The sequence below is a fragment of the Panthera tigris genome, chromosome X, assembly GCF_018350195.1.
Source record: "Panthera tigris isolate Pti1 chromosome X, P.tigris_Pti1_mat1.1, whole genome shotgun sequence".
NCBI classification, from domain to species: domain Eukaryota; kingdom Metazoa; phylum Chordata; class Mammalia; order Carnivora; family Felidae; genus Panthera; species Panthera tigris.
The window spans coordinates 41439281-41466806 of NC_056677.1; the positions used below are offsets into that span (position 1 = coordinate 41439281).

The window sequence follows — 27526 nt, forward strand, 5'->3', positions numbered from 1 at the left end:
TCCAGCCCCTGGAACTGTGAGAAAATGGATTTCTGTTATTTAAGCTACCCACTTTGTGGTGTTATGTTATGGCAGCCTTAGCAAACTAATACATTGAGGGAAAAGATTATTCACAGTGTCCCCAAAGAATCACCCCATGGGTAAGTAATTAAATACAAAAGAAAAAAGATTTCTTTGCAATGAAGAAGTTAAACTTAGCATTACCAAATACAGGATGCATGGACACACGTTTCCAGACATGACTCACTGAGAAGGACATATCACCCAAGCAGATTTCTTACCCAAGCTCTTTGACCTGAATCTATTCATGAGGAAACAATCAGAAATGCAGAACCATCTACAACACAATTGGCAAATGCTGGTCAAAAATATCAAGGTCATGACAGACAAAACAGGCTGGGAAAATCCTCTTGGATTAAAGAGACTAAAGAGGCATGATGCTATGCACAATGCCAAATGTCATGCATGAACCCTGTTTGGATTTGGGATTTTAAAAAGTTGGAAAGAAATTTGAGGATAATTAGAAAAATTTGAATTTGGGATGCATAATATTATTGTATCCTTGTTAAATTTCTTAGGCGTGATGAGGTGTTTGTAAGGAGTTGGGGGGAAGTGATGGAATTTTTCTGTATCCTGATGGCAGTGGTGGTTACACAAATCTATACATGTATTCAAATTAATGAACTAGACACCAAAAAGTTAATTTTACTATATGATAATTTTTAAGTTAAATTGAAAATCATATCTTAAATTTCTTAGATGTGAGAATGGGCTCGTGGCTATGTAAAAAAAAAGTCTTTGTTCTTAGGAGCATGGAAATATACAAAGATCACCGAAATGAGAACAGAAACTACACAGGTCTCTATAGCAAGGGAGTCAGTCACTATCATGTGGGAAAGTTTTATAGGGAAAGAAGGAAAGACTTCATGTATGCCTTGTGGAAATAAATGAAGACAGACCAAAAGAGAAAAGCAAAGGCCATGTATTCCAAGCTTGCTATAGCAAGGAAGTTCAACATTGTCACTTGCCTTTTGGCAGAGATTCAAAGGCAAACAGAAGAATGGGAAAAGTTTACAGTAAGAAAAGGGAAGGCTTCAGGTGTGCCCTAATTGCAAAGCCATTGGCATGGGGAAGCTGTAGGCAAGCTAACTAGAAGCGGGGCATCCTGGGTGATTGGTTTGGGGAGCAGATTTGGTTTTCTCTGGTTGGACCTGAGCCGGAAGTGGAGAGTGGAGGCAAAAAATAAGGAGGCTGGTGGTCATTGACCAGATCCTAACTATCTAGACCCATTGCTGCAGGGGTAGCGGTTTGGCTTCCCAGGTTTGTTGCTACAGAGCTTGTAGGTCAGAGTTCTATTGTCATATACAGTTGACCCTTTAACAACGCAGGAGTTAGAGGCACCGACCTCCCTTCCCCCAACACAGTGGAATAACTTTTGATTTGCCCCAAATGTAACTACTAGTAGCCTACTGTTGACTAGATGCCTTACCAATAACACAGTCGATTAATACATATTTTGTATGTGCTTTGTATTATATACTGTATTCTTACAATAAAGTCAGCTAGAGAAGAGAATGATATTAAGAAAGTCATAAGAGAAAATACATTTACAATACCGTAGTTATTGAAAAAATTCTGCCTGTAAGTGGACCTCCGCAGTTAAAACTCCCATTGTTCAAGGATCAACTGTATATGGTCTAGCCATTATCTGTTTGTATATTCAGTCCCTCAGGAGATACATGCTGAGTATTTAGCCTTTAGGGAGCATGATGTCCACAGTTTACTGTAGAAAGGTATTATAAAACAAACATGCCAGAGTCCTTCCCTTCCCTTTCCTTCCTCTTTCTTTCTTCCTCCCTTTCTTTCTTTCTCTTTCTTTCTTTCTTTCTTTCTTTCTTTCTTTCTTTCTTTCTTTCTTTCTTTCTTTCTTTCTTTCTTTCTTTCTTTCTTTCTTTTCCTTTCGTTATCTATCCCTTCCCCTCCAGCATGAACTTTGACTAGCAGATAAGCCACAAAGCTTACAAAAATAATTCTCAGAAAGTGCTGTTCTTCTGGTATGTGGCTCTCATCGAGAGAGGGGAACAAAAACAAGAGCAACCCTCTAACTGTGAGTTTCCCTTAAAGTACATAAAACTATCACCTAAGCCCAAACCGCAAAGATACATATTCAACTTTCCCCTATAAAAACCCTAATCCTGCTTCAATCAGGGTGTTACCTAATGCCCATCAGCTGAATACAACCTTCAATGCCTTAAATAATTTTCTTTGGAAATTATTTTTATTTATTTATTTATAAAAGTTTATTTATTTGAGGGGGGCAGGAGCAGAGAAAGAGAGAGAGAGAGAGAGAGAGAGAGAGAGAACCCCAGCTCTGAGCTGTCAGCTTCCACCCTGACATGGGGCTTGAACTTATGAACCATGAGATCATGACGTGAGCCCAAACTAAGAGTCGGATGCTGACCCACCCAGGCTCCCCTGGACATTATTTTTAAATGATATGGGGCCTGTATGTATGTACGTATGTATAAAAAGATAAAGCAAATGTGGCAAAAGGTAACAGTTATTATATCCAGGTGGAGGGCATTTGAATGTTCATAGCACAATTCTTTCAACTTTTGTGTAATGTAAAAATTTTCCATTAAAAAGCTGAGTGTAGGGGAGTGCCTGGGTGGCTCAGTTGGTTAAGCATCCGACTTTGGCTCAGGTCATGATCTCATGGTTCATGAGTTCAAGCCCTGCATCAGGCTCTGAGCTGTCAGCTAGCTCAGAGCCTGGAGCCTGTCTTCAGATTCTGTGTCTCCCTCTCCCTCTGTCCTTCCCCTGCTTTCTCTCTCTCTCTCTCTCTCTCTCTCTCAAAAATAAATAAAACAAAACATTTTTTTTAAGTTGGGTGTAGGGGCACCAGGCTGGCTCAGTTGGTAGAGTGTGTAACTCTTGATCTCAGGGTTGTGAGTTTGAACCCCACATTGGTCGAAGAGATTACTTAAAAATTAAAAAAAAAAAACTTAAAGGGGCGTCTGGGTGGCTCAGTCAGTTGAGCGTCTGACTTCGGCTCAGGTCATGATCTCACGGTTCATGAGTTTGAGCCCCGCATCAGCCTCTGTGCTGACAGCTCTGAGCCTGGAGCCTGCTTCAGATCTTGTGTCTCCCTCTCTCTCTGCCCCTCCCCTGCTTGCACTCTCTTCCTCTCTCTCCTCTCTCTCTCTCTCAAAAATAAAAATTAAAAAAAATTTAAAAAACCTAAAAAATAAAAATTAAAAGCTGGGTGTAGAATAAGTAAGCTGAGGTTCCTGCTTAGCCATTGAACCTGATGCTTTCATGAAGTGTTCTATCTCTGTCAGTGGGAGACAGATGATATGTTACAATGTTGTGAAATATTTTTCATCTACTAAAAGAAAGTGTGCAAGACAAGACTGATCAGAAGCCTGATCTTTGTATTTACTGTAGGACAAAGAGGTGCTCATCATTATGTCCTTAGCTGCAGATGTGAAAATATTCTGACCTTGCATTCTTACTTGTTTTCAACTGGACGTTGGCATAAATGGGAAGATTCACAACTGGCCTGCTCCAGGATTCAAGACAGTCATTTGTAGAGTTTAAAAGGAAACTCCGATCTCTAGGGGCTCCTGGGTGACTCAGTCAGTTGAGTGTCCAACTCCTCATTTTGGCTCAGGTCATGATCCCAGGGTCATGGGATCCAGCCCCATATAGGGCTCCGTGCTAAGCGTGGATCCTGCTTAATATTTTCTCTCTCTCCCTCTGCCCCTCTTCCCTTCCTCACGCTGTCTCTGAAATTTAAAAAAAAAAAAGGAGACTGATCTATTTGACGTGGCAACTCCCCTCCCTCCCACATTTCTAACTCATGTCACTGTCCCATCCACCCCCTTTAGCAGTTATCAACTTTTGATAAACAATGTTTATTGCCCTCTTTCCCACTAGGATGCTGGGCTCATGAAGCTAGGAATCTAGGGCCTGTTTTGTTTTGCCAAACATCAAGCATCAAGAGCAGTGACTGGTGATCAACAGATATTTTATGGAAGAACAAATAGGGTCTTATATATACTTATACGTCTGCATCTTTTTACTGTTTCCTGCATTACTCCTACCAAGTCAATTTTGTAACTAGTTGTGTCATTCAGAGATGCTTGCAGAGTCTTTTGAAGGGAATAAGTAATCTTTTAAGACGATGAACCTGGTTGTGTTTTACTGCTCTCTGCATGTGTGGTGGAGATACCAAAAATAAAGTAGTTGATTACTCCACATACGTGAGAAGCAGAAATCACTTCATTATCAGCGTGAACAAGTAAAGGAGCAAACAGCACATGAATACAATCATTTCCGGTAAAAAGGAAGGGTAGGGGCATCTGGGTGGCTGGGTCAGTTAAGCGTCCAACTCATGATCTCTGTGAGATGGAGCCCCGCATCAGGCTCTGCGCTGACAGTGGGGAAACTACTTGGGATCTTCTCTCTCTCCCTCTCTCTCTGCCCCTCCCCTCCTTGCTCTCTCAATCTCTCTCTGTCTCAAAATAATAAAAAAAAAACATTAAAAATGTTTTAAAGGAAGGCTATGAAGAAAACAAAAGCATGGTGAGGAGCTAGAGAGTAGTGGGGTAGGTCAGGAAAGAAAGACATCTAAAGAAAAGACACTTGAGCAGGTGTAATGGAACCAGAGCATCTCTGTCAGGGGCTACAGTAAGTGTCAAGGTCTGGAGTTCCTGCCTCTCTGCTCATCCTACCACTGGATGGCATCTCTTGGCTGGGGCCAAAGATTTTCTTGCCCCATTCAAGGAAAGGACAGCACTTTTCTCCATGCCGACTTTCTCTTTTTATATTTAGATTTTTATCTAACCGTTTAATTTTCCCAATTAATTTAAATAGTTTTAATAATAAGGTTAGTACTTAATGTGCCTACAACCCATTGTATGGCCTTGACAATAACCCCCATCTGTCCATGTGGTCCCCCAATTCATTGCCCTGCCTCCCCTTAACTGAGGTAAACATCATCCTGAATCCCAAGTGCATCAATCTTTTATTTTTTAATATGATTTTATCACAACTACACACAATCCTAAATAATTTATGTTCTTTATACTAGTAGCTTTTAATTTTGTGAAAGTGTGTTATTCTTTATGTAATCTTTTGGGAATTACAGGGCTCTTTTCCTTTAATATTCATCCATATTGTTGAGCATTGTTCTAGTTTATTCATTTTGACTCCTGTTGATGAGCATCCATTTTTGTTCCCTGGTTTTGCTGTTGTGGACAGATTGTCATGCATATCTTAGGTTTGTGCAGAGTGTTTCTTTTGGGTATATTCCTAAGAGTGGACTGGTTGGATTGTGAGATATGTAAATATTCACTGTAGGAGGGAATGCCTACTTTCTAAAGCTGTTACACTGATTCACATTCCTTCAACAGGGCAAAAAGATCCTGTGGGTGCACATCCTCTTGGTATTTACGGAATGAAATTTTTGTAAATTGAATGGGTGTAAAACATAACCTCATTATGTCTTGATTTGCATTTCTCTGATCTCTAATGACTTTGAACATCTCTTCATATGTTTATTGGCTCTATCTTTCCTTCTCTGGAATGGTCTAACAGATGACCTATTATTTTTTTAAACATAACCGTAGTACTATTAGGATGTTCAACAACATTAACAGTGATTCTTTTTTAGTGTTTTTTTATTTTTGAGAGAGAGAGAGAGAGAGAGAGAGAGAAGGCAGGGGGAGGGGCGGGGGGGGCCAGAAGATCTGAAGGGGGCTATGCGCTGACAGCAGGAAGCCCAATGTGGGGTTCAAACTCAAGAACCACGAGACCATGACCTGAGCCAAAAGTTGGAGGCCTAACCGACTGACCCAGCCAGGCCCCCATGTAAACACAACTTTTATATGCACAGGGAATCCAAAAAATTCATTTGATTCACTTTATTGCAATATTTATTTTATTGCAATGGTATGGATCCAAACCTGAGATATCTTCAAGGTATGCCTGTAGATCACCACTGAAATGTTTTATATATCAGGAAATCATTTTAATATGATTATCTTTCTTACAAGCCATGAGATCATGACCTGAGCTGAAGTCGGAGGCTTAACCAAATGAGCCATTCAGGCACTGCCTCCCCCTTTTTTCATTAACACTGATTCTTGGAGCTCTGTATAGAAGTGTCTGCATGCCAGACATGCTACCCTTGATTCAATTTCTTCTTCGTTTATTCATTCAATAAACTCTCAGACCAGGCTTATAGATGTAGAAAGAGAATTTGGAATAATTAGAGAGTCCAACACTGTAAAAAGCAAAAATTATCTCAGACTATAAAAACCTGCCCTGCCATTCATCAGGCTGGGAGAACAATCACAGATGCAAAATTAACAGGAAACATTATTTCTCCCAAGGACTGCAGCTGTAATGTCACACAGAGCTCTATTTTGAGTGACTACTACTTTCTTAGTTGCCAGGAAACTTCCTTCTCTACAATCGTAGACTATCAAAAAACTGCCATTCAAAACGGTATCAGTACTAATGAAACATCCTACTCTTGCTGGAGACTCTAAGTCACTTAGACCCAAAAATGCAGCTAAGATTTTCAAACCTGAACAGAGATAAGGGTACTTAGACACAACACTCTACATCTATCTTAATTTTATCGTTTCCAAAAAAACAGGACTCGGTTCACTTTGCAGTTCACATACGGCCTTGTTTTGCTTTCATGTTACCAAAACACTTTCATTTATATTTCATCTGAACTTCACCAGTTTTCAGAATCCTATAACTCTATCTTTTCCTTTGATTAGTGAAATAATCCGTGGTTCCTCTGGTGTGTGGTCTCCCTCATTGATTGATGGATCTTTCAGACCACAAATTAGTCCCAGATGGTCTTAGGCTGAGTAGGACACCCTTACATTCCAGATTGTTAAACTGAGACCCAGAGGGGATGTGACTGGACTGAGAGCATCCAGCAAGTTCATACCTGAGACTGTGTCAGTTCCTCTCAAAACATCTTCCTCACCTGACGATTCAGAAAGGCCTTCAGCGGGACGATTCAGAAAGGCCTTCAGCGGGGCACAGAAAGGCCTTCTACCTCGATCAGGAGGATTCCCTGGAGGAGGAGATATCTGAACTTGGTTTTGAAGGAAAAGTATGCATTCCCAGGTAATGGCAATGGGACTTCTTCTCTTTCTGCCCAGTGACATCTCCTAGAAGGGTATAGGCATCTCCAGAATTTCTATATGAGAAGTACTATTAGGGACAACAAACTGGCTGAAGTCAGGCAGAATCGGTCTTGTCTTAAAACTACATTTTCAAAGAGACTATCACTATGCAGATTTTATTTTATGTGGAAATAAAAATAATGGTTCCCTAAAGATGCTTTTATTGCCATATTGCTTTAGATTAAGAAAAAATCAAAAGATATATTATTTTATACCTTTTATTTTATCTGGGGTTGCTGGAGTGGGAGATAATGTAGACTAATGGGAGCATTCAGACCTCCACAGCCAACCCCCACAAGCACAGCAGAGGGGAATCTAACACTGACTTCTCCCCTTTTCCCCCCAGTGCTACATCCTAATAGGGTTTGCACACCCCCAATTTCTTCCCCTTCTTCCTTCGTGGTATGTTCCAGGAGGGGACTGTAAACCTGTCTGACTTCTCCCCCTGCTCATCCTGTGGTATCTGCCAGGAGAGAACAGCCACTGGCACGTCTGCGTCTTTCCAGAGGCCCTTCAACTTCTCTGAACATTATTGCACAGATCCAGAATACAGATGCAAAGACCCCCTCCCCCAGGAAGACCGCCCAGAATAACGTTCGCACCCATGCTCTACGCCATCTGTGAGATGGCTCCACTGCTCTGCCTCGTGAGTTTAGAGGCTTCCCCACCCTCCTTACGGAATGATCACTCCCCCAACATGGCGCACCCCACAGGGAAGCGCGACCTGGGCGCGGCCATTTTCCCCGCTTGATAACTCGGGCGAGGGGCACTGAATGCGCCAAAGCACCGACTCCGTAACGTCCCCACGTTGACTTTGGGCTGACAGTGGCTTCGAATGTGGTTTTGCGCGTGTGCAGAACCACGCCCCCTTCGTTCCTCGCCCCAAACCCTGAGAAGGGGCGGTGCTAGGGTTGGTGACCGGAAGCAGCTACGGTTCTCAGCAGTGGTTCAATAGTTGTCGGGAGGATCTCTTTGCACTGTGTCGGAGGGATGTGGAGGTGATGGGTCCCCAGGGAGGGTGAGTGTTGGGGAGTTCTGTGTGGTCAGTGGTAGAGTCGGTTGTCTAACCGTAGTTGGATGATTCGATCATTATTTTCCTCTTCTGTCAACGTTAAGATCCTGAACTTCACTCCAAGACCCACAAGGTTTGGTGCATTATGTTCTGAGTGTTCCCTAAGAGTTGATTTTTCTTCTGCCCACGAGTTACTTAGAAGTGCGTTTTTAGTTTCCAAAAGTTTATCTTTTTAATAGATTTCTAACCTTAGTCTTCTGTGGTAAGAAAAGTGGCTACGTGAAGCTCCCTCCTTGAAATAGGAAGACACTCATGGTCTAGGCCATAGTTAATTTTTATAAATGTTCCGTATTTTAATCAGAAATAATATTTAGTTGTTTAGTTGTCAACTGTGTCATACAAAATTTGCACTCTTTGTTGTCTTTTTCTCCTGTTACTGACAGAGAGGGAAACTCTCCAGTGTGATGGTGATTGGTGCATTTCTCTTTCCTGCTGTCCATGATGCATTTTGAGTTAATAATGTATAAAGTGTGAGACTTAGATTGAAGCTCATCTGTTTGGATGTCCAATTACTCAAGCACCATTTGTTGAAAACTAGCCTTACTTCCTTGACTTGTGTTGCGCCTTTGTCAAAAATAAATTGGCCATACTTGTGTGGGGCTATTTTTAGGTTCTTTATTCTTTATTTTGGAATGTTGAACCAGCCTTACATTCCAGGAATAATTCTCACTTGGTTTTGGTGTATAGTTCTTTTTATATGTTGCAGGAATTGATTAGCTAATGCTTTTTTTCTGAGGAATTTTTGAGACTCAGTTTATGACAGATACTGGTCTATAGTTTTGTTTTTTGTTTTTTTTTGTTTTTGTTCTGTCTTTGTCTGGTTTTAGAATTAGGGTAATACACAACTCATAGAATGAGTTGGGAAGTATTCTTTTGTTTTGTATTTTCTGGAAGAGATTGTGTAGAGTTATGCTAATTTTCCTTTAAGTGTTTGGTAGCATTCTCCAGTGAAACCATCTGGGCTCGAACATTTCCTTTTGGAAGCTGTTTCATCATGGCTCCAACTTCTATAGTAGTTATAGGACTATTGAGATTATTTTTTTCAGAGTATCTATTTAATAGTGGGTGAGTTGTGGGAGTTTGTGTTTTGTGGAGAATTGGACTATTTCATCCAAATTGTTGGATATATGTGCATTTAAGTTGGTTATGGTATTCCCTCACTTTCCGTTTAATGGAAAGTTTAGCGTCTGTAGTTATATCTTCTGTTTCAGTTCTGATATTGGTAATTTGTATCGTCTTTTTATATTTTTCAGTCTTACTAGAGGATTACCAATTTTATCAATCTTTTCAAAGAACCAGCTTTTGGTTTCATTGATTGTTCTCTATTGTTTTTCTGTTTTCAATTTCTTTCTTTCTTTCTTTCTTTCTTTCTTTCTTTCTTTCTTTCTTCCTGTGTTTACATATATATTTTTTTCTCAACTATTTTTGTTTATTTCAGGTGTACTATAGAGTGATTCAACAATTTGGTAAGTGTTTTAAATTTATTGATTTACGCTCTTTTATTTATTACTTCCTTCCTTTGGCTTGCTTTGAGTTTTCTTTGTTCGTTTTCTAGTTTCTTGAGATGGGAGCTTAAATTATTGATTTAAGACCTTAATTCTTTTCTTTTAAAAATTTTTTAAAACATTTATTCATTTTTGAGAGAAAGAGAGACAGAACACGAGCATGGGAGGGACAGAGAGAGAGGGAGACACAGAATCTGAAACAGGCTCCAGGCTCTGAGCTGTCAGCACAGAGCCCGACGCAGGGCTCGAACCCAGGAACCATGAGATCATGACCTGAGCCGAAGTCGGACACCCAACCAACTGAGCCACCCACACGCCCCATCTTAATTCTTTTCTAATATAAACATTTAGTACTATAAATTTCCCTCTCAACACTGCTTTATCTGCATCCAAAAAATTATGATATGTTGTGTTTTTAGTTTCAATTCATTACTTTTTAATTTCCATTGATCCATGGATTATATAGAAATTATTGGGGTGCCTGGGTGGCTCAGTAGGTTAAGCGTCCAACTTCGGCTCAGGTCACGATCTCACTGTCCGTGGGTTCGAGCCCCGCGTCGGGCTCTGTGCTGATTGCTCAGAGCCTGGAGCCTGTTTCAGATTCTGTGTCTCCCTCTCTCTCTGACCCTCCCCCGTTCATCCTCTGTCTCTCTCTGTCTCAAAAATAAATAAATGTTAAAAAAAATTAAAAAAAAAAAAGAAATTATTGTTTGATTTCCAAGTGTTTAGACACTTTCCTGTTATCTTTCTGTATTGATTTCCAGTTTGATGATATTAGAGAACATACACTATATGATTTCAATTTACTGAGGTTTGTTTAATGACCCTGGGTGTGGTAGGTATTGGAGAATATTGCATGGGTGCTTGAAGAGAAAGTGTATTCTGTTAGTATTTGGCTGGAATGGGATGGATATGTTTTGTTTAGTTAGTCCACCCTTTTCGTGGTCCTTTGATTAAGGGAAGTAGGCTTTTCTCAGAGTTTTTGTCTCTGTATCTGTTGACAGTTCTGAGTTATAAGCTTCTCCAGTGCCCTGTTTGTGATATATGGGAGGAAAAGGAAACCTAGGGAACTCACCACTGTGTTGTTCCTCAGACCCTGAGATCCATGGGCTATCTGCCTTTCCTTTCTACATCTCAGAGTCTTACTATTTGTATTTGTTGTGTGATGTCATTTTTTTTCCTGGTCTCTTATACATTTATTGTTCTCTTTTGTTTTTTCCCTGTATTAACTTTGTTAATTTACACCTTGCTAGGGAAGCACCTGTTTCACATCAATATGAAAATATGTTGCTATACATTTATGCATAATATCCCACAATAAGTAGTTTGAAACACTGCCTTATCTGGGAAAGATATCTATATCTATATCTATATCTACATCTATATCTATACCTATTATATGTTTTAAGCTATCCTCCTTTATCTGGTTTGCAATGGGGTTATCTCTGATATTGGTCATTTCAAAGGACTAGCTCTTTGTTTTCTTTAAACCCCCTACTATATTTATTTGAATTATTTAAGATTTAATTTTTATTAGCAACTACTTTATTTTTTTGGTGGAGGGGGCTTTGCCTAGTTTTGTTTTTTCTAATTCTAATGTTTTAGGCTGAACACATAGTTCTTTTGTTGTTATATTTATTTTTAATTAAAATCATCCATTTAAAGGTGTAAATTTCATTCTATATGACTTTAGTGTGTCCCATGACTTCTGGTAAAAATTGTGTGGCTTCTGTATTGACTTCCCACTTACCCTGGATTATTTAGAAATGCCTTCCTTTTCTTTTAAAACAGATTTATTTTAAAAAGTACAAATTAAAAAATAAATCAGATTTATTTAGCTATACAAAATAGATTTAGATATATTCCAGTAACATAAAATTCATCCATTTAATGTATACAGTTCAGTGGTTTTTAGTACATTCACAGAGTTGTGAAATCATTATCACAGTCTAATTTTAGAGCATTTTCAATAGCCCAGAAAGAAACCTGGTACACATTAGCAGATATTCACCATTCACGCCACCCCACACTCCCAGCCTAGGCAACTACTAATCAAGTTTCTGTGTCTATGTATTTGCTTATTCTGAATATTTTACATAAGTGGAATCATAAAATCTGTGGTCTTGTGTGACTGGCTTCTTTCAAGTAAGATAGTGATTTCATGGTTTATTCATGTTGTAGCATGTATTAATACTTCTTTTTTATTGCCACATGATATTCCATTGTATGGCTATACTAAACTTTGGTTATCCATTTTCAGATGATGGACATTTATGTGGTTTCCAGACTTTGGCTACTGTGACTAATACTGCTGTGAATAGTTGTGTATATAAGTTTTGGAGCAGACGTGTGTTTCCATTTCTCTTGGCTAGGTACCTAGGAGTGGCATTGCTGGATCATATGGTGACTCTATGAGTAACATTTTGAGGAACTGCCAAACTGTTCTTCAGGGTGGCTATCCCATTTTACAATTCCACTGACAATATATGATCCAATTGATTTGCATCTCACCAATGCCTGTTACTACTGTCTTTTCCCCCCCTTATTTTAGCCATCCTGATGGATGTGAAGCAGTCTCCTAATGAATAGAATATTTTGGTTTTGCTTTGCATTTCCCTAATGACTAATGATATTGAACATCTTAAAAAAATTTTATAATGTTTATTTAGTTTTGAGAGAGAGAGAGAGAGAGAGAGCGTGAACATGGGAGGGGCAGAGAGAGAGGGAGACACAGAATCCAAAGCAGGCTCCAGGCTCTGAGCTGTCAGCACAGAGCCCAATGTGGGGCTTGAACTCACGAACAGCGAGATCGTGACCTGAGCTGAAGTTGGACACTTCATCAACTGAACCACCCAGGCGCCCCTATATTGAACATCTTATACTATGATCAGACAATGTAGCCTGTCAATTCCCAGTATAAAAACATCTACCAGATTTCCTTCCTGGCCAAACTATTTGGTGGAATTTTATAAAAGTTAATGCGCATAAGAAAAGAAAGCATAGTCCCTCTTTCTTTGGTATAACATGTTTATGTATTTAAAATTCAACTTGATCATGCCTTTTATTTTACTCCTTATTTACTTTCTTGTTGCCTCTTTATCCCATTTCTTATTTTTGTTGTCTTTCTTACTTCTGTTCCTCTTCATTTTATAAAGGATACTTTCCCTTTCCTACCAAGAATGACTAAATCTATAGTGCTTCCATTAGTTGATCAGAATAAAATTGTTCCTCAACATAGACACAGAGACATCCTCTCCTCCCTAGACCCCGTAAAAGGAGAAACAGTTTTACCTCTGAATATTTTGAAGTAATTAAAACATTACAGTCCCAGGCTATTAATATTTTCCTTATGGCGTATCTCTTCTGTTTTAAGAAACTTTCCTCTTTTTTTATTCCAAACCGCAGTCATGTTTTCAACATCTGTTAAACAGAACCCTGTTTATTTTAAGCCAACCACACAAAAGGTACTGTGTTGTAGTGTTGAGAATGTGAGCTTTGAAGCCAGGTAGACTGGGTTTGACTTAACATCACTAAATCCCTGTTTCTGTGTGCATAAAATGAAATAATAATGATTATGGCAACATGTAGGGGACAGGATTGTTGTGCAAATTCAGGGAGGTACCAGCTTTTGCATATTCCATGATTCCGTGTAATCACAATGCTTGCTAATATGAATTAAATGTTTACTTGGGCCAGCCTGGTGCTGTGTCTTATGAACAGCACTGCATTTAATTTTCACAGCCTCATGAGGTAGTTTTGACTCATTTTGAAAAGAAAATGAAGAAACATTTTTTGACATGTTTATTTTTGAGAGAGTGCAAGTGGAGGAGGGGCAGAGAGTGGGGGACAGAGGATCTGAAGCGGGCTCCCGGCTGACAGCAGTAGGCTAGCCCGATGTGGGGCTCAAAACCACAAACTGCATGATCATGACCGGAGCCGAAGTCAGACACTCAACCGACTGAGCTACCCAGGTGCCCCTTTTAATTTTTTAAAAATATTTTTGAGAGAGAGAAAATGAAGAAACATTTTTATACTCTTGTAGCTAAAAGTTGGCAGAGCTAGAATGTAAGCCTTTATTAATTTTAATCTAAATCTCATGGTCTTGCTCATATTCCATTTTGACGAATAACCAGAATCGATATTGACTGGACTTTGTCTACCCCGCAGTATCCAGTGCCAGGAACTGTACTTGGGTGCCTCCAGGAAGTGTTCGTGGGGTGACTGCTGAATGACTGACTATGTGGACACTGTCTTTCCAGGTTTCTTGGAGTCTCTGTTGAGCCCGCGGGCCAGACCCCATAGCGGAGGCTGCAGAAACTTCCTTCCGGCCCCAGCAGCTCTGTTTGAGTCCGCGGACCCCACCTGGCTTCCGGCTCTTGGGAGGAGCATCAGGAAGAGAGCTAGAGGGCTGAGGCCCAGCGGGAACATGCCAGCCAACCAGAGCTCTCCCGGGCCATCCCTGGCTCTGGCTGTGGGGAGATGTGACAACTCGTGTGAGGTGAGGAGGAAAGGGTGCCCAGGGGCAGGAATTCATCCAGAATGAAAGATAGTATCTGATTATTTTAATTTGTACAACTTGTATTTTAATCAAGCAGCATAATGAGGGAATTTTTATTGGTCATTCCTTTCCCTTGTGTGAATTTCCTTCTCTTGTCTATTGCTGTTTTATTTATCTTAGCTTATGGACTTTTTTAAATTGAGCTATAATTAACATAGGATGTTCTATTAGTTTCAGATGTACAACATATTGATTGGAAAGTTTTATACATTACTAGATACCATAATAAGTGTACTCACCATCTGTCACCATACAATGTTATTACAGTATTACTGACTCTATTCCCTATGCTGTACTTTTCATCCCTGTGACTTATTTATTTTATATCTAGAGGTTTGTACCTCTTACTCCCCCTTATCTATTTTGCTCCTTCCCCCATTGACCTCTCCTCTGGCAACCACCAGTTTGTTCTCTGTCTTTAAGAATCTGTTTGTTTTGGTTTTTGGGTTGTTCGTTTTGTTTTGTTCTTAAGATTCCACAGATAAGTGAAATCCTGTGGTATTTGACTTTCTCTGTCTGACTTATTTCACTTAGCATAATAGCCTCTAGGTCCATTCGTGTTGTCATAAATGGTGAGATTTCATTCTTTTTTAAAAGATTTTATTTTTAAGTAATCTCTACACCCAGTGTGGGGCTCAAACCCACAGCCCCGAGATCGAGAGTCACACACGCCACTGACTGAGCCAGCTAGGTGCATCAAGATTTCATTCGTTTTTATGGCTGAGTAATATTCCATTGTTTATGGTGTGTGTGTGTGTGTGTGTGTGTGTACCACATCTTCTTTATCCATTCATCTATTGACAGACACTTGGGTTGCTTCCTTATCTTGACTATTGTAAATAATGCTGCAATAAACATAGGGGTGCGTATATCTTTTTGAATAAGTATTTTCATTGTCTTTGGGTAAATACACAGTAGTGGAATCAGTGGATCATATGGTAATTCTATTTTTAATTTTCTGAGTAATTACTGTCTTCCAAAGTGGTAGTACCCATTTACATTCCCACTAACGGCGCACGAAGGTTCCCTTTTCTCCACATCATCACCGACACTTATTATTTGATTCTAGCCATTCTGACTGGTGTCAGGTTACATCTCATTGTGGTTTTGATTTGCACTTTCCTGATGATTAGTGATGTTGAGCATCTTTTCATGTGCCTGTTGGCCATCTGGATGTCTTTTTTGGGAAGATGTCTATGTAGGTCCTCTGCCTAGATTTGAATCAGATTATTTGGACCTTTTTGGTGTTGAATTGTATAAGTCCTTTATATATTTTGGATATTAACCCCTTATTGGATATATATTTTTAAGTATCCTCTCCTATTCGCTAGGTTGCCTTCTTGTTTTGTTGATGGTTTCCTTTGCTGTGCAAAACCTTTTTATTTTGGTATAGTCCCAGTAGTTTATTTTTGCTTTTGTTTCTTTTGCCTCAGGAGAAATATCCATAAATATGGATTAGTGCCTGTGTTTTCTTTTAGAAGTTTTATGGTTTCAGGTCTTACATTTAGGTTTTCAATCCATTTTGAGTTTATTTTGCATATATTGTAAGAAAGTGGCCCATTTTCGTTCTTTTGCATGTAGCTGTCCAGTTTTCCCAGTACCATTTACTGAAAAAGACAGTCTTTTCCCTATTCTATATTCTTACCTCCCTTTGTTATAGACCAATTGACCGTATACATGTGGGTTTATTTTTGGGCTCTCTTTCCTGTTCCATTGATCTGTGTGTCAGGTTTTCTGTCAGTACTATGATATTTTGATTATTACAGCTTTGTAGTAGATCTTGAAATCCAGGATTGTGAAACCTCCAGCTTAGTTCTTCTTTCTCAAGGCTGCTTTGGCTATTTGGTGTCTTGTGGTTCTGTACAAATTTTAGGAATATTTATTCTAGTTCTGTGGAAATTGTTGCTATTTTGAAGGGATTGCGTTGAATCTATAGCTCACTTTGGGTAATATGGACATTTAAAAAATATTAATTCTTCCAAACCATGATCTGAGTGTATCTTTCCTTTTGTTTGTGTCATTTTCTTTTTTCAATTTTTTCAAGTTTACTTATTTATTTGAGAGAGACAGAGACAACATGAATGGGGAAGGGGCAGAGAGAGAGGATGAGAGAGAATCCCAAGCAGGCTCCATGCTGCCAGCGCAGAACTCGATGTGGGGCTTGAACTCATGAAACTGTGAGGTCATGACCTGAGCCAAAATAAGAGTCAGATGCTTAACCTTCTGAGCTACCTGGCGCCCCTGGTGGTGTTATTTTATTTTTTCTTTTTTTTTTTTTTTTATCATCAATGTTTTATAGTTTGCAGAGTACAGATCATTTACCTCCTTGGTAAAATTTTTTCCTAGGTATTTTATTCTTTTTTGGTACAATTGTAAATGGGATTGTTTTCTCAATTTCTTTTTTGGCTACTTCATTATTAGTATATAGAGATGCAACAGATTTCTATATATGGATTTTGTATTCTGTAGCTTTACTGAATTTATTTTTCAGTTCTACTGGTTTTTTGGTGAAGTCTTTATAGAGTTTTCTATATAGAGCATCATGTCATCTGCAAATAGTGATATTTTATTTCTTCTTTACTCATTTGGCTGCCTTTTATATCTTTTTTCTTGTCTGATTGCTGTGGTTAGGACTTTCAGTACTATGTTGAATAAAAGTGGTGAGAGTGGACATCCCTGTCTTGTTCCTGATCTTAGAGGAAAAGCTTTCAGTTTCTTACCATTAACTATGATGTTAGCTGTGGGTTTTTCATGTATGGCCTTTATTATGTTGAAGCATGTTTCCTCTAAACCCACTTTATTGAGAGTTTTTATTATGAATGAATACTGTATTTTGTCAAATGCTTTTTCTGCATTTATTGAAATGATCATATAGTTTTTATCTTTTCTCTTGTTAATGTGATATATGGAATAAATTTCACTTGATTATGGGTTAGGATTTTAATATATTGTTGGATTCCATTTGCTAATATTTTGTTGAGGATTTTTGCATCTATGTTCATCAGAAGTATTGGCCTGTATTTTTCTTTTTTTGTAGTGTCCTTGTCTGGTTTTGGTATCAGGGAAATGCTGGCCTCGTAGGATGAACTTGGAAGTTTTCTTCCCCCTTCTATTTTTTGGAATAGTTTGAGAATAGGTAGTAACTCTTTTTTAAACATTTCACCTGTGAAGCCATCTGGTCCTGGACTTTTGTTTGTTGGGTGTTTTTTGATTACTGATTCAGTTTAATTGCTGATAATTAGTCTGTTCAAATTTTCTGTTTCTTTTGGATCCAATTTTGGGAGATCATATGTTTCTAGGAATGTATCTAGTTCTTCTTGCTTGTCCAATTTGTTGGAATGTAATTTTTGATAATATTCTCTTACGATTCTTTGTATTTCTGTGATGTCGCTTGTTATTTCTTCTTTTTCTTTTCTGGTTTTATTTATTTGAATATTCTTTTTTCTTGATGAGTCTGATTCAAGGTTTATAAATTTTGTTGATCTTTTCAAAGAACCAGCTCTTGGTTTCATTGATCTTTTCTATTGGGTTGTTTTTTTTTTTTTTTTTTTTTTTTTGGTCTTTATCCCATTTATTTCAGGTCTAATATTTATTATTTCCTTCCTTCCTTAGCTTTGGGCTTTGTTTGTTCTTCTTTCTCTAGCTCCTTTAGATGTAAGGTTAGGTTGTTTACTTGAAATTTTTCTTGCTTCTTGAGATAGGCTTGTATCTCTATAAACTTCCCTCTTAGAGGTGCTTTTGCTGAGTCCCAAAGATTTTGGACCATTGTGTTTTCATTTTCATCTGTCTGTATGTATTTTTTGATTTTCTCTTTGATTTCTTGGTTGAACTATTTGTGGCTTAGTAGCATGTTGTTTAGCCTCCATGTGTTTGTGTTCTTTCCAGAGTGTTTCTACTTGATTTCTAGTTTCATAGCTTATGGTTTTTTTAAAGTTTTTTTTTAATATTAAGTTTCATGACCCTTTATGGTTCTTGTATATTTTTGTGAATGTTTTTTGCCACTTTGTAATTTGAAATTAGTTTTTTGTTTTATTTACAAGTGGTAAAGGGTGTCAAACAGTTCTGTAAGTCGTATTTTATTTTATTTCATTTTTAATGTTTATTTTTTCTCTTATTTTTTTAATGTTTATTTTTGAGAGAGAGAGAGGGAGAGGGAGAGAGAGAGAAAGAGAGTGTGAGTGGGGGACGGGCAGAGAGAGAGGGGGACACAGAATGTGAAGCAGGCTCCAGGCTCTGAGCTGTCAGCACAAGGTCCTACGTGGGGCTCTAACTCATGAACCATGAGATCATGACCTGAGCTGAAGTCGAATGCTTAACTGACTGAGCCACCCAGGTACCCCTACTTACATGTTTTTAACTTTTTTTTTTCCATTATAACCCAGTACAGTTACTATAATGACCTGGATTTTGTAGTTTAAGTTCCTCTGGAGTTTGATGGGTTTTTTTGTATACTGTGATTCCCTCTTTACTGCCAGCCAGTTGGCTCCAGAATACTGTTCCTTTCAGGAACAAGCTTTTTTTATTTTTTTTAAATGTTTGTTTATTTTTGAGAGAGAGAAAGAGCGAGAGCATGAGCGTGAGTAGGGGAGGAGCAGAGAGAGAGGGAGACAGAATCTGAAGCAGGCTCTGCGCTGGCAGCAGAGAGCCTGAGGTGGAGCTCAAACTCATGAACCCCGTGAGATCATGACCTAAGCCAAAGTCAGAAGCTTAACCCACTGAGCCAACCAGGCGCCCCAAATGTTTGTTTATTTTAGAGAAAGAGAGACAGACAGAGCATGAGTGGGGGAGGGACAGAGAGAGAGGGAGACACAAAATCCGAAGCAGGCTCCAGGCTCTGAGCTGTCAGCACAGAGCCCAATGCGGGCTCAAATTCATGAACTGCAAGAACATAACCTGAGCCATCGGTTCCTTAACTGACTGAGCCACTCAGGTCTAAATTGACTTTTAGAATGGTTCTTTCCTGCTTTGTTTCTGCCAGATTCCAGCTTGCTGGAGGCAAACATTCTTAATCTTTTCAATGGATTCAATTTTTTTTTTTTAATTTTGGCTTAAATTATCTGTTGACTTTCCATTATGGAAGGTGGAGATTTAGCTTTTCCATACACCCCCACCAACATAAACGTTTGCCTATAAATATTGTTTTGATCAGATTCATCATAAGTGTTTATTACTGTGACTATTTAGAGTTGGATCACATAGTGTCTATGCTGTGATTACTGTTTCCGCACAACTCTTTCTTTTCCCTGGGATTAATAATTTTCTGGTTTAGTCATTTCTTTGCTTTACTAGATACATATCAATGATTCAAGTCCAGATTCTTCACAGTTGTTTAAATCTCCTCTCTGCATATTCAAACATATTAGGTAATAATCATAATGACAATAATTATAAACACTCATATCATGTTTACCATGTGCCAGCAGTGTTATATGCACACAACATATACTAACGCATCTTCATAACAACCTCCTGGAGCTGGTTGACTTGCTGAAGACTGGTCAGGTAGCTCTCAGCTTCACCCGCAGCTATTACCTTGGTAATACATTTGCCATCCCCTAAACAATCTTTCTTACCTCTGTCTTGTGTCCTATCCCCTTTCCCGGGGATCCTCTGCCTTCTTTCCTGTTTCCTGGGTCCTGTGTCTTCCTCTTTCTTGATTTACCCCCTCATTTTGTGGGAGTACATTCTTCAGTCTATCCCCGAGAATGGATGCATGACAGGTAGATTTTATGAAACTTTGTATGTTTGACAATTTCATGCAAGAATATATTATTTACTATCTATAATTGTATAAGTACATTTATAGAAATAAAAAAGTAATACATGCCATGGAAATATACTTACTTGACCTTGACACTAAATATATCTTTTTGGCTGATTATAGAATTCTAGGTTGGAAATCATTTTTGTGCAGAATTTTATTGTTAAATTTTTTTAAATGTTTATTCATTTTTGAGAGACAGGGAGCATGAGTGGGGGTGGGGAGGTACAGAGAGAGGGAGACACAGAATCTGAAGCAGGCTCCAGGCTCCGAGGTGTTAGCACAGAGCTCAAAGCAGGGCTCTGACCCACAAACCACAAGATCATGACCTGAGCCGAAGTCAGATGCTTAACTGACTGAGCTACCCAGGTGCCACAATTGTGCAGAGTTTTAAAAGCCTAGTTTCCAGTCTAGTCCTTTTCTATTCATGCACACATTTTTCTCAGCTTTACAGAAAAACGGTTATTTGGTTGTTGATTCTCCATTTCAAAAAATTCTTTGTTCTGATTTTCATTTCTTTTTCTTTTGTTCTCTTTTCTAGTAGTTTTTTTTTTTTTAAATTATCTTCCAGGTCTTCTTTTGTGTTGCTCATTAATACTTATATTTTTATTTCAAATAGCTCTTTTTATTTTCAGAATTTTTTTTTAAATTTTTTTTTAATGTTTATTTATTTTTGAGACAGAGAGAGACAGAGCATGAATGGGGGAGGGGCAGAGAGAGAGGGAGACACAGAATCGGAAGCAGGCTCCAGGCTCTGAGCCATCAGCCCAGAGCCTGACGCGGGGCTTGAACTCACAAACCGTGAGATCGTGACCTGAGCTAAAGTCGGACGCTCAACCGACTGAGCCACCCAGGCACCCCCAGAATATTTTTAATTTAAGAGAGAGAGAAAGAGAGCAGGGGAGAGGGGCAGAGGGCAAGAGAGAGAGAGAGAGAGCACGCATCTTAAGCAGACTCCACACTCAGCATGGAGCCCAACACAGGGCTCGATCCCATGACCCTGGGATCATGACCTGAGCTGAAATCAAGAGTCGATGCTCAACCAACTGAGCCACCCAGGTGCCCCCTGTTTTCAGAATTTTATAATAGCTTTATGGGTGTAGTGTCTTATCAGTCTAAGGATATTAGTAATAGTTTTTTAGTTTAATTTTTTGAATAATGATATGGACACATGGCTCAAAAGTTAAAAAATATAAAACTGTATAAAATTTAAAAATGTAAAAGTGTACAGTCTAAATTCTCTTACCGTCTTTCTCCTCTCAGCTTGGTTCTCTCTAATATATTCTAACCAATTTAGTTACTTTTCTCTGAATGATTAGGGTTTTTTATGTAAATAAAAGCAGCTGTGAACACATTCTTACTTTATCCTTTTTATTTCATGAATGGTGGCCTACTAAACATATCATTTTTATTAATTTTAAGTCTTTTGGTGAAATACAGTATGAATTACAAACAATGCTGCCATGAACACTTTTTATCATGTCTCCTCATGTACATGTGTACCCGTCTCTTAACTATATATATAGGGGTGGAGTTAATGGGTCATAGTTTAAGCCTATATGTAAAATTTTTTATTGTAGAATACATCTTACATACATACAGAAAAGTGTACAAAACACACATGTATAGCTCAGTGATTTTTCACGATAGGTCTAGAAAGTATCCTTAGTCAGCATTCCAGGATCTCCCTACTCCCAAAGATAACTACTACCCTGACTTTTACAATAATCACTTCCATTAAGAGGATCACAAGCCTCAGGGTAGGAGAAGAAATAGACAAGACAGGACTTATATAAGAATATATAAAGACTTGTATAAGAATATATAAAGAACAACAAAACAGTAAGAAAAAGCAGACTACCCAGTTCAGAGACTTTATTTGAACAGACACGTAACCAAAGAAGATGCACAAATAGCTAATAAACACCTGAGAAGGGGCTCAATCTCATTAGTCATTAGGGAAATGCACAATTTCAACCACAATGTAATACCACTACACTGTCACCAGAATGGCTAAGATTAAGAAGACTGACAGTGACAAGTGTTGAGTGGATAAAGAGCCATATCAGTGGCTCATATGCTCGTGTCAGCGCACACAGCTGTTGATACATTAGCTTTTATCTGCAGTTCTATGCTGCTGGTGGGGCTGTAAATTGGCACAGTCTCTTTGGAAGACATATTAGCCTTCTTCCTCTAAGCATGTGTAGACCATATGAGGAAACAATTCTCCCAGGAAAATGTGCAACAGAAACCCTTGGCTGATGTACCAGGACTCGTGTACAAATGCTTCCTGTAGCATTACTTGCAACAGCCAGAACCTAGAAATAGCTTAAATGTCCATTAACAGTAGACTGGTTAAATAAAGTGAATGTAATATTGAGTAAAAGAAGCCAGACACAAACAAATTTGTGTTATTTCAATTTGCATAAAGTTTAAGGCAGGCCAAAAAAATCTGTATTGTACAGGGGTGTATGGTGAGGTTGTCAAACTAGAAAGTAAATCAAGGAAGTGGTTACCATCAGAAGTAGGACAGTGGTTTTCTTGATTGGCGGGAGTTAGGGGTCGGGGAGAGGAAAGAGGCATGAGGAACGCTTCTGGGCAAGGAACTAGCCCTGTTCTGTTTCCACACTAGGGTGAGAATTAGTCGGTATTTGCCTTGAATAATCAGTAAGCCAAATATTTATGTTTCATATATTTTTACATGAATATTATATTTCATAATAAAATCTTTTGAAAATAAAAATTTTTTTAACTTTTTAACTTTAATTCCAGTATCATTAATATACATATTAGTTTCAGCTGTACAATATATGATTCAGCAATTCTGTACATTACTCAGGATCAGGATCATCAGGATAAGTGTACTCTTTAAACCTCTTCACCTATTTAACCCAACCCCTCACCCACCTCCCCTCTGGTAACCATCGGTTTGTTCTCTGTAGTTGAGAGTCTCTTTCTTGATTTGTCTCTCTCTCTCTTCTTTTTTCCTGTGCGCATTTGTTTTGTTTCTTAAATTCCACATATAAGTGAAATCATACGGTATTTGTCTTTCTCTGACTGGGTTATTTCACTTAGCATTATACTTTCTAGATCCATCCATGTTGTTGCAAATGGCAAGATTTCATTCTTTTTTATGGCTGAGTAATATTCCAGTGTGTGTGTGTGTGTGTGTGTGTGTGTGTGTGTGTGTGTGTACCACATCTTTTTTATCCATTCATCTATGGGTGGACACTTGGGCTGCTTCCATAATTTGGCTATTGTAGATAATGCTGCTATAAACAGAGGGGTGCCTGTATCCCTTTGAATTAGTGTTTTTGTATTTTGGGGGGAAATATCCAGTAGTGCAATTACTGGATCATAGGGTAGTTCTATGAGGAACTTTTACACTCTTTCCCACAGTGGCTGTACCAGTTTGCATTCCCACCAACAGTGTATGACTATACCCTCTAATTTTGACCCCAGTCTCCCATATACCCTTTGCAAAGGCAGATGCACACACACGCACACACACACTCACACACTCACACCTCTATATCCATTTTTGAGTTTTCAATATTTGCTTTTCCTACTTAATAAATCTTGGTGATCATTCAGTGTTAGTAGATGTAATGAGTTACATATTCTTTTTAAAGACTGAATTGAAATCCTACTCTAATATGTGGATATGTCAAAATATAACCAGTCTCCTCTTTATGGACATTTAAGATATGTCCAATCTTTTGCTATTACAAACAGTGCTGCAATGAAAATCCTTATACATATTTCACTTGACACAAAAGGGAGTATGTTTAAAGAGAAATATCTGCAAATGGAATTCTCAGAACACATTAATAATGCATTTTCATTTTTTTATTTTTGGAGAGAGAGAGCATGCACGAGTGAGTGAGAGGGGCAGAGGGAGAGGGAGAGAGAGAGAGAGAGAGAGAGAGAGAGAGAGAGAATCTTAAGCAGGTTCCACACTCAGCACAGAGCTCAGCTTGGGGCTTGATCCCATGACACTCGGATCATGACCTGAGCTGAAGTCAAGAGTCGGACACTCAGCTGACCAAGCCACCCAGGCACCCTGGCATTTTGGCCTTCCTTGTGGTTTCTATCAGTTACAGAAGAGTGCCTGTTTTTACCATACCCGGTGGAGTACAGTGTCTTGTCATATTTGTTTTTTCTTTTGGGCACATTAGATAGATGAAAACATGGTGTCTCCGTATGGATCAAATTTGCATTATGGATCTAATTTGCATTACTCTCAGTATGGCCAAAGTTAAATATATTTGACTGTGTTAAAAGAGCCATTTATATTATTTTTCCTGTGCTGTTTTTAAATTTTCTTTGCCCATTTTTCTATTAGGTTGTTGCCATTTTTTAAATGTTTATTTATTTTGAGAGAGAGAGACAGAGAGACAGAGAGAGAGAGAAAGAATGCGAGCAGGGAATGGGCAGGGAGAGAGGGAGAGAGAATGCCAAGCAGTCTCCTTTCTGTCAGCATAGAGCCTGATGCAGGCTCGATCTCACAACCACGAGATCATGACCTGTGCCAAAATAAAAAGTTGGACACTTAACCAACTGAGCTACCCAGGCACCCCTAGGTTGTTGCTATTTGTATCTTAAGGAGAGTAGCTCTTTGTCTTTTATAGGAGACCCAAATATTTGTCCTCATTTGTCTCTTAAATGAAAATTTTGGTGTTTTATCCAGGTATTGTACGTAATTGTGTTTATGAATCTTTTATGTCCTCCAAGTTTTGTATCATAACTAGGAAGGCTTTCCCCAATGCTCAGCTATGCTTGAGCAGTTTTTTTTTCAGTACTTTAATGTTTTTACCTTTAACCTCTACTTCTCTGACTATCTAGATTTTCGGTGGTTGTTTTAAAGCCTTAGGTAGGAATCCATTTTTTTTAAACATTTATTTATTATTGAGAGACAGAGAGAGGCAGACCGTGAGCAGGGGAGGGGCAGAGAGAGAGGGAGACACAGAATCTGAAGCAGGCTCCAGGCACAGAGCCCGGTGTGGGGCTCAGACCCACGAACCATGAGATCATGACCTGAACTAAAGTCAGACGCTTAACTGAGCCACCCAGGCACCGCAAGGTAGAGATCCATTTTCATTTTCTTCAAGATGCCTATTGATCTGTCCCAACACCATTTATTGAATGACCTATATTTTCCCCACTAACATACAATACTACATTAGTGTATGTATATATTCTACTATGTAACTCTGGGTGTATTTATGGACCTTATTCTGTTCCATTGATCTAATAATAGTCATAATCTTTGTGATTCTAATTCCCCTATATTTATAATTTATTCTAATAGATTGTAGGACTAAGTCTCTGATTACCCTTCTTTATCAGAACTATACTGTACTCTTGATTGTTTTAATTTCTGTACACAATTTATAATCAGCTTGCCAAATTTAAAAACAAATCTCTTTGCTGTTGTCAATGAGCTTGCATTACATTTATATTTTAAGGTAGAATCATTTGTCCCTTTATGACGATTCAGATTTCCTGCTAAAGAATAAGGTATGTCATCTATATTTTTTCAAGTAATGTTTGCATTTCCCATTAGTGTGTTAATATTTTCTTCAAATATATTCTTGACATCAGTTTTTGTTTCTATTATCTGAAGGAAAAATAACAATGCAAATATATGAGTGTATATCATCACAAATTGGACCTGAAATTATAATTCTATACACAAGAGGTAGTTGGAGAGTGGGTAAAAGGAAAAACAAAGAATACTGTGGTTCTCTTATTCTTTTGTTTTTTTGTTTTAATGTTTGTTTATTTTTGAGAGAGAGAAAGTGTAAGTCAGGGAGGTGCAGAGAGAGAGGAGGACAGTGGATCTGAATTGGGCCCTGATGTGGGGCTCGAACTCATGAACTGTGAGATCCTAACCTGAGCCAAAGTCAGATGCTCAACTGACTGAGCCACCTAGGTGCCCCTCTGTTATTCTTATTATGAGAAAGATATAGATATTGCTAGAGCTTGTTAGAGAAACATACATATAACTATGGTCTTATGCTGGAATAAGTGAGCAGAAAAATGAAAATAGAATGAGTAATTTTCATATGAGCATTAAATAGGGAAACACCCAAAAGTTGATTTGTCAAGGAGATTAAAAGAAATGAAAAGAACTATATAAATAGCAGAAATCAGTCCTAGTGTTATAGTAATCACATATTATGAATGCATTAAAATCATTCCTTAAAAGAAAGAGATTCTCAGACTGGATGGGAAAAAAAAGCAAAAACCGTCCAAGGTCAAGCATTATTTTATAAACTCTAGTTACACTTAAAATGAAAAGATGGAGGAAATGTGAAAATAAAGGAATAGAAAACGATAGACTTGGCAAATAAGAACCAGTAGAAACCTGGAGCTGCATTTTTAATATCAGACCAGAGGGAATGAAAGGTGAAATATATCACAAGGGATGAAGGTAAATGGTTCAAACTATTAAATGCTAAGAAATATAAAAATGATCAACACCCTTAAAGCTGATGATATATATCCTTAAAGTATGTAAAATTGAAACTAGCAGAAGTAGTTGGGGCGCCTGGGTGGCTCAGTCGGTTGGGCATCTGACTTCAGCTCAGGTCATGATCTCGTGGTCTGTGAGTTCGAGCCCCACATTGGGCTCTGTGCTGACAGCTCAGAGCCTGGAGCCTGCTTCAGATTCTGTGCCTCCCTCTTTCTCTCTCGTCTCCCGCTCATGCTCTGTCTCTCTCTTCTCAAAAATAAATAAACGTTAAAAAAAAAAGAAACTAGCAGAAGTAGTTAATTCTACCCTTAGCCATTTTAACCTACCCTTGATCACACAAAGCAAAATAATCTAAAGCTTTGCTATAATGTAGGTGGTAATATTCTACAACCACAGAGAAGTAAAAATAAAAAGCAAAAAGCTAGCAAAAATAAATAATATCTGCAAACATTAAAATATTTTACATGAATATGTTTTTAATTTTTTTTAACATTTATTTATTTTTTGAGAGACTGAGGAAGACAGAGTGCGAGCAGGGGAGAGGCAGAGAGAGAGGGAGACACAGAATCCGAAGCAGGCTCTGAGCTGTCAGCACAGAGGCTGACGTGGGGCTTAAACCCGTGAACTGTGGGATCATGATCTGAGCCGAAGTCAGATATTTAACTGACTGAGCCACCCAGGAGCTTCTACATGGATATGTTTTAAATAGAAAACAATTTTACAAAAGACATAGAGGGTGTCTTAGCTCAAGCTGTCATAATAAAATACCTTAGACCGGGTGGCTTAAGCAACAATATTTTTTCCCTTACAATTCTGAAGACTGGAAGTCGGAGATTCTGATGCCAGCAGGGTTGGGTTCTAGTGAGGACCTGGCATGTAGGTAACCATCATCTCACTTTCTTCATGTGATCTCTTCTTTGTGTGCACGCGGATGGGAA

At 38.5% G+C, this 27526-nt stretch overlaps 1 protein-coding gene across 3 annotated transcripts in view; it reads left to right on the plus strand.

Annotated features, from left to right (window-relative positions):
* The first annotated feature begins 8139 nt into the window (after positions 1-8139).
* ZNF81 (zinc finger protein 81) overlaps positions 8140-27526 on the plus strand; it is an 89716-nt gene continuing 70329 nt past the window's right edge. Inside the window, exons 1-4 of one of the 3 annotated variants that reach the window (XM_042974460.1) lie at positions 8140-8232; positions 8331-8359; positions 9725-9752; positions 14051-14289. In XM_042974460.1, coding sequence (XP_042830394.1) covers positions 14218-14289 — 72 coding nt within the window. In that variant the 5' untranslated portion in view covers positions 8140-8232; positions 8331-8359; positions 9725-9752; positions 14051-14217. The remainder of the gene's footprint in view (positions 8233-8330; positions 8360-9724; positions 9753-14050; positions 14290-27526) is intronic. The other 2 variants (XM_007081610.3, XM_015537318.2) reach the window with 2 other exon arrangements.